At 39.3% G+C, this 13,471-nt stretch overlaps 1 protein-coding gene across 3 annotated transcripts in view; it reads left to right on the forward strand.

Annotated features, from left to right (window-relative positions):
• The window catches only part of Slc26a7 (solute carrier family 26 member 7), a 109,454-nt gene that overhangs the window by 83,134 nt on the left and 12,849 nt on the right, over positions 1-13,471 (forward strand). For 2 of the 3 annotated variants that reach the window (XM_075966933.1, XM_075966934.1), the window contains exons 12-16: positions 4,537-4,643; positions 5,795-5,861; positions 6,962-7,069; positions 8,939-9,076; positions 10,567-10,615. In XM_075966933.1, coding sequence (XP_075823048.1) covers positions 4,537-4,643; positions 5,795-5,861; positions 6,962-7,069; positions 8,939-9,076; positions 10,567-10,615 — 469 coding nt within the window. The remainder of the gene's footprint in view (positions 1-4,536; positions 4,644-5,794; positions 5,862-6,961; positions 7,070-8,938; positions 9,077-10,566; positions 10,616-13,471) is intronic. The other variant, XM_075966935.1, reaches the window with a different exon arrangement.

Genomic DNA, 13,471 nt, shown 5'->3' on the forward strand with positions numbered 1-13,471 from the left:
CATAAGAAAATGTCCGGCTGTCTAAAACGCTTTCCCTCAGGGCCTCTTAGAGCTGGCCGTATTTTCAGATATTGATGGATTAGGTAGAGAAGTCACAGACAATGTAACTCTTGTAATTTATGTGAACGTGCTTCTCTAAATTAATACTCCATGACCTTCATTCTTCCTGCCCACAAAGTTCATTTTTTTTTTTTTTTACTATTTCTGTGGCTTAGGGTAAGTATAAAATTTCTGTGAATCTCATGTTTGACATCAGGGTAGGAATTGGTTGCACTTGAATATTGTTCTGCAAATATATGATCTGCTTTCTCCTTCGTGAACCGTATATTTATCAGTATTTTTATTTTTCCTGTATGCAGTGTCTTTAGATTTCCTTTTCTGTTATGTATGTCTAGTTATGTTTATCCTGCTTTACAACCTTAAATATTGTTTTTATATGAATGTGTTCTTATTTGCAATCAGTTACTTTATTTAGTTTTTCCAGATTGCTTTTTTTTCTTCAAATTTTCTATTTTTTAAAAAAATAAGTGTAAGTGTATGCTTGGAGTTCCCTGTGTATCATGAGGTTTTTTCCCTCTTGAGATGTTTATTGCATGCCCAACGCTTTGGCTCTGTCGCAGGTCTCTCTTTTCCTTTAGTTGGCTGGGTGTCTCAGCGGTTCCTATAGGACTGCATGCAATGTGGTAGCAGCAGGAGCTGGCAGGTAACCTGGTGCAGCCGGCAGTTCGGAGTCAGGCATGTTTGCTTAAGATATGTCCCTAGCTGAGCGGTGGATGCTTGGTTCCGTGACACAGTCACTTCTGCATTCTGTCTTCTGTCATCTCTAGCTTTGACTGTTAGTTTCGGTTGTCAATGTCAGTGAACTGAGAAACCCGGAGATTAGTAAAGTAAACTCTGGGTGTGTCTGCCATGCTGTGCCCAGAGCGGATGAACTAAGATGCAAAGACTTGCACTGAATGTGGAATGGATCCCCAGCGCTGGGGACCAGGTGAAGAAAAAGGCCGTTAATAGTCATTTTGTCTCAGTGATGTGTGCAGTGCACCACACCTGTCTATGCTCCATGCATTACCATACAGTTCGTAAACCGGGCAAGAGGCTGGAGTTTGAAACACACAATGACATACTGAGACACAGGTCATCCTTAAAACATGAATACCTCCCTTTATTGTGTACCAGAGCCTCTTATATAGAGATCCTTAACCAATAGCCACATCCCAGCCAAACTCACCAAAACCCAGTCCCTGCCATCAAAAACTCCTGAGAGTCTCATGCTCAAAGCAGCTGCAAGCTGTCTCAAAGCAAAAAAAAAAAAAAAAAAAAAAAAAGTTGTTTACAAAAAATTCAGGATCTGGGGGTTCACAGCTCCCAACAGATATGAAGTGATTTTCAAAGCAAAAATTATGTAAGAAGTCACCATTTTAAAAAACAGAGGTCTTGCTGGGCAGTGGTACAGCACACCTTTAATCCCAACACTCTGGATCTTAACACTCTGGAGGCAGAGTCAGGTGGATGTCTGTAAATTCAAGGCCAGTTTGGTCCACAGAGAGAGTCCCGGACACCCAGTACTAGACAGAGAAGCTCTGTCTCAAAAAACAAACAAACAAAAATAAAAAACAGCCAGGCGGTGGTGGCACACACCTTTAATCTCATCACTCGGGAGGCAGAGGCAGGTGAATCTCTGTGAGTTCAAGGCTAACCTGGTCTACAAGATCTAGTTCCGGGACAGGCTCAATAACTACAGTGAAACTCTGTCTAAAAAAACAAAACACGACTAAAAGCAAAAAAGCAACACAAAGAAACAAAAAACTCTCTGAAAAAAACAAAAACAAAGCCAAGCACTCTCCCCCCACAAAACCCCCAGAAGTCTCGTATGTATTTTTAGCTTTAGACTGATTCTATCTATAGTTGTGTGTAAAACTCCTGCAAAGAAATGAGGAAACAAAACTCTACAGGAGTTTCATGCACACTTCAGATCTGAGTTGAGAAGCTGACACAGTTGTATATAATCTCACTGGTGCTCACCATCCAAGGGGCTAGCATGACCTAGGTCAGGAGAGTAAAGTCATTCCATGGCTGCTAAACTCTTGACTCATTGTCTTGAAGGGATGAGAACAAATGTCTCCTATAGTTTAGTTAGCTTAAGGTTAACTTGTGTTTAGGGGTTATGGTTCCCAAGCAATTCTTTGAGAAAGAGTGTGAGTGCTAAGAGCTTACTATTTCCTGAAATCAGTGATACAAAACTGATATTTGGGCCTTTATTTGTTACAGAACACTGTTGGGACTTATTCATTTTTTTGGAGGGGGCAAACAAGTTTATTTAAGGGAGTGAAAAAATAAATCATAGCCTCCAGTATTTCAAGAATTATCTGTCTTTGGGCAAAAGACTTACAGGCTAGAGGAATTTTTATTTCATGGGTCTCTTAGGCACAGTAATTAAAACTTAAAAACACAACAGACTCTCAGAAGACTTTGCACCAAACACAGCACACTGCCTGTTTCTGAAAATAAAGTTGGATTGGCACACAGCCACACACACCCATCAGTGACATGTTGTCTAGAACCACTTTTACCTCACCCTGGCAGAATCAGGAGCTCTCAACTGAGATCTAAAATATTTATTCTCTGGCCCTTTAAAGTTTGCCAAGGCCCCCTCATACAATCGGTTGGTTGGGTTTGCCTGGTCTGGAATTGTTGGACAGTTTATTATTAATTTACATTTGATAATATTAGCTATAAAGTAACCAGAGGAAATTGCTAATCACTTGGAGAGTCTGACCTATAGAAGATGATGCTGTGGTTGTAGAGCTATACTTTTATATATGACTCTATACCAGACTGTGCTGGGATGACCTATAGAAGATGATGCTGTGGTTGTAGAGCTATACTTTTATATATGACTCTATACCAGACTGTGCTGGGATGACCTATAGAAGATGATGCTGTGGTTGTAGAGCTATACTTTTATATATGACTCTATACCAGACTGTGCTGGGATGCTCTAGACAGGTCACAGTAGGTCACAGATGCTGGGAAGGGGCTAGTGGGGATGTAGTTGAGAGAAGAGGACAGAGGACAATACAGAGAGGAAAGAGGGAAGGACCGTAGAATTACGGGCAAGCTCAGAAGGGAAAGACAGGTAGGTGGAGAGAAGGGAGTGATGAGATAATCCCTCAGCCTTAGGAGGGGGTGTGGGACCGAGCTGTCACCAAGATTTTATACTATCTTTTGGCATTTTGGTGTTTAGGTTTTTAAGTTCTTCATATATTTTGGGAATCAGTCCTCTGTCAGATGTGGGGTTGGTGAAGATGTTTTGCCATTCTGAGGGCTGCCGTTTTGTCTTGTTGACTCTGTCCTTTGGGGGACCTGTATAAATAAAAGATTTTATACAATCTTTAGGTTACAGAGCGAGTTTTCAATCTTTCACTCATGCATGACATGAATTATGTTTTTGAAGGTACTTTAAAACACTGACATAGAAAGAAACCAAGTTAGAATTGCATGGATAGGCAAAATGGTATACTTATTTGAGAAAAATAATTTGAAAATAATTCTTCATCTAGAATTTTATAAATTTATGATTTTATGTTTAGAAGTATAACGTTTTTAGATTTTGTAAATTATTTTTGCTTTTGAAGGTATTTTATATCACTAAGTTTAGAAACATCCACCTTTTTTCTTGTTGCAATGATAACTGTAAGTGGTCGGTAAAATTACAATAAACTTAAAATTACAATGAAAAGAAAATTAGTTTTCTTAAAAAAAATCTCTGAAATCCTTCTAAGAATTAAGTCCACTCTGATAGTGTAGCTTTTTAAGAAGTGGCTTTAATAAATGATCTTTCCAGTAGTTGATCTAAAATCATTGGCAGTGTTGGTTTCTTCAGTTAGCTTTACGCTAGGCTTTACTGACCTTGAATTTTAGCAAACAATATCAGCTGTTTGTACAGTGATCACAGAAAACAGAAAGCTGTTGAGAAGGACAAGAGACCTGCGAAGAGTTGCTTGCACCACATTGTGTTCAACAAGAAATAGCAGGGCATTTGGACATACTTTTGTGCACATACATATAGATCTGATATATAGTACTTGAGTCTTGAACTAAGGGTTGGCATTCCTACAGGTTAAACAAAGAGCATCTCCTCTTCTACCACTTAGAGCCTCGGCATGGTTCTGTATTTTTGTATTTCTATTCACATTAGATAATATGCCAAACCAGATGGCCAGAGTTCGATCCCTGAAGCCCACATGGAGAGCTTCTACTCTAATAAGCTTCCATCTGGCCTACCATACTCAACTCACATCATGGTCTCTCTCATCTTGCAGGTCCTCTGCCACCCTGGCTCTCTCTTTTACAGTCACAGGGGCAAGGGGAGGGAGGGAGGGAGGGAGGGAGGGAGAGAGAGAGAGAGAGAGAGAGAGAGAGAGAGAGAGAGAGAGAGAGAGAGACTGAAGTGCTGTTGAGTACATTTGTGAGGGACTTGCAGCTCTGAGGAAAATGAGAGAGTAGCCGTGTCTCCTTTCTCCCTCGTCTCCTTAGGGCATATGGATCAGTACTTACATATTTACAATATGCTTTGCTGCCAATGTGGGCTTGTTGTTCGGTGTTGTCTGCACCATAGCCATCGTGATAGGACGCTTTCCAAGGTAAGGCTTTATTTAAATATTGTTTCCTTTACTCCACAGCAAAACACGTGATTTATAGTTGCCTTTATTTTTACACAATATATATTGTTCTATAATTTAATATCCTCTTGCATCCAGTGGGGAAACAGAATTTGCAAAATATTTTACTTATATATGATATATACTAATACCGGTCATAATAGAAAGAATCATCAATATTCTAACAGCTCGCTGAAATAAACCAACTTAAAGGGACAACTTTGTTTTGCCTACGACTTTGGAGGTTGCCTTGGGCCTGAAGTGGCCCAGTGCTTCCAAGGTGGAAGTGAGTAGTGGAATAAATCTACTCTTCCTAAATGTCTGGAAAACAAAGAGAGAGAGGGGTTAGGTGCCCATGTCACCTTCAAGGGCACTTGTCCAGTGATATAGTTGCCTTCTACTGTCCCTAAACTCTTAAAGGCTCTACTGCCTTCTGAGCAGTGTCAGCTGGAACAGAGTCTCTTAAAGTCCAAACTGCAACTAATTTCATAGGGTTATCATCATTTGAGAAATTAAATGACCACTTTCACTTTTTGAATCTGTGTCATTTGTTGCGGAACTCTTCATCGCTTTGTCTGTTGACTGCACATGCTCAACCCTGTCACCTGATTTGAACAATTCCTTTCCTGAATTCCCAGAGGTCAGATCCTGACTGTCACACTCCATTCGCATGGGTTCCCTGGGATTATCTATAATAACTTTAAAAACTAAAAATAAAATATAAAATATGCTTTCACCTCAAATACAACCTCAAATTTATCAACCTCAAATACAGATTGTTATCATAGATTTTTGCCACCTTTTTTTCTTTCCACTCAGACACCATATAATCTTTAGCCCTTTCTCAATTCATAGGTTTTTTTTTTTAATCTTTGTAACTTTTTAAGTTTGGAGCTATGGGATTCTGGGTGGAATTAAATAAGATAAACTCTACTTACTAATTTTTAGTGAGATACCTCTGTTGTTATTCTCTACAAAGTGTAGATTTACCAATATCTTCTAGACAAATCTCCATAGAGTATAAACCAAATAATTTCTAATTTTTAAGATAAACCAAACTGCTGCTTTTGATTTTTCTCTGCTAATATAGTGATCAGGAAATGACTCATAACTTTCATCTGCCTTGAATTTAGGGCAAAGACTTTAAGCATAACAAACATGAAAGAAATGGAAGTTAAGGTGAAGACAGAAATGCAAGATGTAAGTCTAACTCCCTTTCTTTCTTGCACAGGTGTTAACGTTTGTGGATGAGACAGTTTTTAAGGTTATCAACTTAGATAAAAGATGTTGTTTGACAATCTCATTCCATTTTAATGTCATTCCATTTTTTATAGATATTGGTTTCCAGAGGTATACATGAGAGCACCACACAGGACAGTGGACATGCATTAATCAGAAGAGGAAAAGAATAACCTCTTTGAATTTAGTGTCTAATTAAATCACATCATGGTTCCTAGAATTTCAGATCACAGTTGACTTCTGGGAGAGATTATTTCAGGAATCTGTAAATGTCTTTTCCACTACTAGATTGTATAAAATAAATCAAAGTGATAGCCTTTTCTTCCTTAAGTGATAAAGAAATTTGGGGAACAGAAAAAAAACCAAAAAACCAAAGTCACTCTTACACTGCTGCTGTAACAACCTAGTCACTGTTGGGGAATATGATCAGACAGATGCATGCATGAAATTCTCAAGGAACTTTTAAAATGTTCTTTGGAAATACAGTGATACTGAATTATTAGCTGAGAGTAATTAAGTCTGAGGTGCTTTCTAGAATGTCAGTAGGCGTGGAATTGGGCAGAGTGGAGTACTTTCATTAAAAGGCAATTTACATAAACCGATTTGCCTTGCTCATGTGTAAAGGTGCTGTATGAGCATTGGAGTTCTTTCATGCTGTAGAATTTGAAGTTCTTTGACAATTTCATGCAGGCTTGCTTTCACCTTACCCCCTCTTATCACTCTCAACTCCATGAACCCATCCCTTGCTTCACTTCCTTTCCCACATCCTCCTCTTCCTCTTTTATGGCCCTCTGAGTTTAGACAAGGGTCTTTGCCTGCAGCTGTGTACCAAGCACAGCACCCACTAGGCAGGAATGGGCAGTTCTAATTTCTTGTTTTAAAGAATAACCAGAAAAGTTTAAAGTGGGGGGAAAATAATAACAATGTAAGTGTTCTCTTGAATCATTTTTGCCCATTTTTTAAGAGTTGACCTCACTTTGAACCTGTTTGATAAATGTTTGGTTAACATTTTCTCCTTTATTTTATATTCACTTGCTCCCTTGCCTTATGATTCCCCTCAGAACACAGAGAACTGGCCTCCTTCCAAGAGGACCAATGTCAAGGTCTTTCCAGGTAGCCTGATGACAGGAAGTAACGTCAGGAGTCTTTCTGTGACACCCAGGAGAATGGTTTGTTCTTTTAATAAGAGATTTCCTTCACAGAGGGCTGTGTGATTCAAAGCCTTGGAGGGTGTCCCAGGCTCGAGTTTTCAAGCAAGTCAGCCTTTCTTTTCTTTTGATTTTTCCATGGGAATTTAACCTAGAGTCCCATCATCCCCTACTGATGTCGTCATCTTCCAGATAGAATATGATTTTAGGTTGATGAGTTTTCATTTTAAAAAATGCATAATCCTTGCCTTCTTGGGCCAAATATAACTTAGTGTGAATGAGAGATTTTTAGGACAGATACAAACGCTAGAAATTTCTCATGTTCTCAAATCTTGGTTGTTTCTTTTATTATCCATTCAAGTAATAACTTTTGCTCATAAAAATCACAGTTTCATTAAAATGTTACATCTCAGGAGTTTCCTAATATTTTCCACAAAAATAAGAGGTGTGACTATGATTGAACATAATTTGCATTAAAGCTGTTGAATGAAAAGTTTACGTTACTAGAATTGTGCTATTCCCCCTCGCCCCGGTTTTTACCTCTTGCTCATGCAGAATGCCCATTCTAACTTGGAATATCACCTTAACGCTTTATTTTCAGTTTCTAAGTGGTTGCCTCTCGATTAAAAGTTACACTGGCAGCCATTTTTTTTGCTTCCTTGTGTTGTTTGTTACAATTTCCTCATACCCCAGATTGAATTATTTTTGTTTTCGAAACCCTGAAATATATATTATTTCAAACGTTTATTTACAACATAAGCAAACAATGAGGTCTGAAAATTACCCACATTACCTAATTCTTTATTTCTTATGCATGCATGCATGTCTATTCTTTGCATCTCTTCTTCTATGGGATTACTAAAGCCTGAAGGAGTTAATGCCTTGCTTGGTTGGTAAGGAGCTCTCATTGCACAGGATTGGCCATCTGCCATCTTCTCAATCAACCTGTCTCAAAGTCACAGAAAAGGAGGTTTTATCGGACAGCACCAAGTGCTGTCAATACTATCTGAGAAGATGGGAAAAGTAGGTATAGTTTGTGTCAAGACCTTTCCTCTCCCTTTCTGCATCTTTCACATACGGTCTGGCAGTGCAGTGTAATCCCCACTGGTCTAGGAAACCTGTGTTCCAAGCATGGTCTCTCATGGCTTTCTTACAATCAGGACTGCTAGTTATTTGCAAAGTCCTTTAGCTAGAGAGGAGCTTACATCAGTGTTAGATAAAGGGATAAGAGTTGACGCCTTGAGAAACATTTTCAGTTGTATCAAAACTGATGAATTCAGTAGCAGGGCACTTGCCTAGCACGAAAGGTTCCAGTTTGACCCACATCATTGGGAAAACAACAGTAAGATAATTTTAATTTGTAGGCTGAATGGAAGAGGGACTTGGTGGGAGGTGGGCAATCTAGGCTCTCGCCTCAGAGGACCCAGTGAACAGAGAAGTACAAGACTCTTTCTGAAAAGCTGTGAATGTCTTCTGTTACTGATGATTCTCAATACGGAAAAGTGTGTATTTCCTTGATATATGTGGTATTCCATTAAGACTCGCATATAAATTTCAATAACAAAAGTATTAGTTAAGAAATTGCATTCATACTTGATATATCATGGCTGGTTGATATCCATGGGTGGTCTGCCCTTTATTGAAACAAAACAGAGGAGGAAAAGGGGATGTGTGGGTGAGTGAGGGACGTGGAGGAGAAGAATGAGGAGAAACTGCAGTCAGGATGTAAAAACAAAAGTAAATAAATACAAAAAAATAAAGACTTGAGAGAGAGATTGCATCCATAAGTAAGTGATGGGTTGACTCATAAGATTTACTCTGATTGGGTATATTTTTTTTTTCTGACTTGACTCAGAGTTTTGAATCTTTTCCTCTTTTCCCCTTTAAAAGGAAACCTTGCAACAGGTAAAAATCATCTCAATAAACAACCCACTTGTTTTCCTGAATGCAAAGAAATTTAATACTGATCTAATGAAAATCATCCTAAAGGAAGATGAGAGCAGCCAACCACTTGATGATGTCAGCAAGGTAGGCATGCCAAGCCTATGATGTGTGCCATACTACAGATCACTACAGATGCCCTCAAGGAGACATCATGGAGTTTAAATGGGTTTATAGACCTGGTCCTAGAAAAAAGCTTAATGCTGTATGTTTGTCTGTTCATTCCAACATACCCTGAGAATAGGACAATATTAAGTATTTTTAGAAATTTGTTCATCATGGCCCTAAAATAAATATGTGACAATCTAGTTTTTTAGAATATGGAGTATGGTAAACAATTTCAGAGAAGCATAAATTGTTGTGATTATAATATTATTATGAAATTATCTGTCACTCCCTTCATCCCTCATTTCCTTTTCTTTCTTTCCTTACACCTTTTTTTTTTCTTAAAATTGAGACAGGGTCTCCTTTTGTAATCCGTATGTGATTCTGCTTCATTCTTGAGACAGGGTCTCCCTGCGTAATTCCTATGTAATTTTGTCCCATTCTCCTTAGTGCTTGGGTTACAGAGGTTTCTTGTCACACACTAACATTCAGCTTTATTTACTTCTGTACTAAGTCTCAGTGATCAGAAAGACTGAATCCATGCACCAGAATGAGTCCATGTGAATGTGTAATTTCCTCCTGAATCTTCAAATTCTCTAAAATGTCCACAACAATTTATGCTTCTCTGAAATTGTTTACCATACTCCATATAAAAGAAAGACTGAATCTTGGAAATGTAAGAAAAACTTGATAGAAGTATGTGATCTGTTGCACTGGACAACACGCAGAGGAAATCGATTCTTTACTCAGCCTTAAAGATGAATACACAGTGAAACTGTAAAAGTTGTGATCGAGAGTGGAAACTTGGAAAGATATTGGCTTCGATTCCAGTGTGAGCTGTCCCTAGCTTTGTAACTTTGGTCCTGTCTTCTAACTCTGTCATCCTTGACGCCCTCATAATGGAACAGAAGATTAGTAAGTTCACAGGATGAATGTTTCTGATGATTCAGCTGTTATTGTCATCATGACGTGGGCATATAGTAAACACTGAAAACTACCCACTGTCATCAACAGCCAAAAAAAGCACACTTTTCAATAAACAGATAGCTGCCATTTCTGAGGCCTCACTGTTAGCGAAGCTGAGCTCCATGGTACAGAACCGCTTTGTTTTCACTCCTTGACATCTATCAACTCATAAATGTTTCTCGGGCATCTTCATGAGGCTCATGTGTATGAAATAATTTGTGACCTCAGATCATAACAAATTTTGTCTTTCAAAAAAATGTTCTCACATCTGATTCAGTGAGCAAAGTCCCCACTGAACTCATGTATACTTACTTCCAGACCATTATTGTTTCTTCATTTCCTGGTCCAGTGAACACAGCATCTGAAACAAGCCTTGAGAAACACATCTGAAGGCGCTCGTTGTTGTCACTCATGGTGGAGAAAGGAATGGAAGGAATGGGGGCGTGTTCAGTGTTAGCTCTATAGCTCCACAGCATTTTCACGCTTTCCATCTATTTTTCTTTCAGTGTGAACAGAACACCTTGCTCAGTCCCCTGTCCAATGGCAATTGCAATGGTGAGTTTGCTTTAAGCAAAAGTGGTCTCAACGTCTTGAGTTTGCACAGAGGACCAAAATCCCCTTCTCCTTTCCTTCTCTCTTGGCCTCAGGGGTTTCCTTGTTCTTCAGCTAAAATCTCCTCATTTTCCCTATTTCTTTCTCCTTCTCCATCTTCCCCTTTCATTTCCCTCATTCTTCCTTCTCCTTTTCATTCCTCTGCCTCTCTCCTCACACTTCTTCCCCCTTCTCAATGTTTTCCCTCTCCCCATCTTTTTTCCATCTCTTTTCACCTCCCACTTCTTTCCCCTTCCCCTGTTCTTGCCTCTATCGATCTCCTTTTCCTTCTCCTTAAACTCAATATCTCAACTATATATAGTCTTAATATAGATCAACCTTTCCCCCAAATATTTTCTCATATATTTTAGATTTCTGCTTCTCACAACTAAATCAATTACAGGCTCACGCTTTCCTAGGATAAATGTCAGGTGACAGCAACAATGTTGATTATATGTCCTTGATAAAATGTCCAGGTCAATATTTATTCTCTAGAACTTCATTCTCCTATAAAAGTATGAGGTGAGTTGACTTTCCTTCAATGTATAGACAAGGAAAGACACAGGAGGCAGTGATGCACAACTGTGCAGTATGCGCAGGGGAGAATGAGTGACACCACAGAGCAGTAAGCGCCTAGAGCAGCCACGTGATAAAAGATAGAATTCATAAGACCCAAATCACATCTAGTCAGAGGACTCAATTCTCAATAAACTGATGTGAAATTATACATTACATGATTTCAGTATAATTAGTTGGTGAGAAAGAAAAAGAACAATGGGAGGGATAAAATTGTAAAAGTCTGTTGCAGTGAATGTGGGCATGATTCACAGGCATGATTTGAGGTCTCTCTGGCTCTTTCTCTGGTGATCATAAACTGGGACTATAAAATAATTTTCAATATGTTTCAAATAATGGAAATTATGTATGCAGATTTACTTGCTAATATGCAATGAATATCTAAATCACTTAAAGATGTATTCATTTTATTTTTAATTATGGGTATGTGTGTGGGGAGGTTGAGGGTGAGGCATGTGCACATGAATACAGGTACCTGCATGGATTAGAAGACAACACTGAATCCCTAGACCTGGACTTAGAGGCAGTTGTGAACCACCCTCTCAGGGCTTCTAAGAACCAGGCCTAGGTCCTGTCTGAGGACTAGTACAGGCTCTTAACCACTAAGACTTCTGCTCCTAGGCTGTAAGTTTTTAATAGAAAGAAATTTAGAATGAGAAAATAACCCAAGAGTCTCATGGTATTTGGAAATTAGTAGATAGTCCTTGTAATTATAATTATCTTAAGAAGAAGTCATAGTAGGAAACAAAGAAGGTAGATTATAAGAAAATACACATAAAATTATATGGTACTGGTAGAAAACTCACCCACCCTACTCACTCACCATATTCATTCTCTCCTTTCTTTGGCGACTCCAATTTATCCTCAAATCATCATCAGCTGTTCCTCCTTTTCCCTTTGTCCTCCTCGCCCCTCTTATTTAGCTACAGGATTCTGCCCTCATTTTTCTAAGCCTTCTGTGGATAGTCCTGTTCCCAGTTTCATCACTAAACCTTTTCTTGGGCTCACTACCTTATGGTGTCATTTCTGTGACCCCCTGTCCTCAGTCTCATTCAAAATGAATCAGCATGACTCTCAGTTTGCTTTATTCTTTTGTGAGACAAATGATGGCGCTAAAGGTAAAAACTTTCAAACAGGGAACAATGGACTCCATGTGTGTTCGTAAAGGTAGCTGTGTTTAAATTACAGGATGGTAAGTTAAATGTGATAAGCAGCCACCTAGGAGACATTCAGCTGGTTTAAGGGATAAAAAAAAGGAACCAAAGAGGCTCAACCAAAGTGAGACATGGAGCAAGAAAAGCACTGGGTAAGAGAAAAGAGTCAGAAATTCCCTTTCTCCAACAGCCTTTGCAGATGCATGGTTGACATACAACAGAGTAAACAAACCTATAAAACCATCTATATTATTAGAAGATGGAAGCCATAGCATTTTTCTCTGAATGAAAACTATAATTGTTTACTTGTAAGCAGATCTTTTAAAAGTATTTTTAGTATTTTAGGTCATCTGGTGATAAAGTTTACAGGAGCTCTGTAGAGTGTCTGTTGCCATGGTGAACTTCCACATGGTCGTCTTCTACCCACTTAAGGAAACCTCAAGGTTCCCTCCTGGTCTCTACTCATATAACTCTTGCTTCTTGTCGTTCATTCAGTTCTCATATCATTATTCACATGGCGAAAATTTCACATATTTTTTTTTATTATTTTTTTTTATTGATAAAAGAATAAAGGAAAAAAAAACAAATTTCCACCTCCTCCCAGCCTCCCCTTTCCCTCCCCCTCCTCCCACTCTTCTCCCCCTCCTCCCACTCTTCTCCCCCTCCTCCCACCCCTCTCCCCTTCCCCCCACTCCTCTCCCCCTCCCTCTCCAGTCCAAAGAGCAGTCAGGGTTCCCTGCCCTGTGGTAAGTCCTAGGTCCTCCCCCCTCCGTCCATATCTAGGAAGGTGAACATCCAAACTGGCTAGGCTCCCACCAAGCCAGCAGATTGCATAGGATCAAAACTGCGTGCCATTGTCCTTGGCGTCTCATCAGCTCTCATTGTTCGTCATGATCAGAGAGTTCAGTTTTATCCCATGCTTTTTTTGGTAATAGTTCAGCTGGCCTTGGTGAGCTCCCAGTAGATCAGCTCCACTGTCTCAGTGGGTGGGTGCACCCCTCGTGGTCCCGACTTCTTTGCTCATGTTCTCCCTCCTTCTGCTCCTCATTGGGACCTTGGGAGCTCAGTCCAGTGCTCCAGTGTGGGTCTC

This window comes from Microtus pennsylvanicus, chromosome 3 (genome assembly GCF_037038515.1).
Source record: "Microtus pennsylvanicus isolate mMicPen1 chromosome 3, mMicPen1.hap1, whole genome shotgun sequence".
In the NCBI taxonomy this organism is placed as follows: domain Eukaryota; kingdom Metazoa; phylum Chordata; class Mammalia; order Rodentia; family Cricetidae; genus Microtus; species Microtus pennsylvanicus.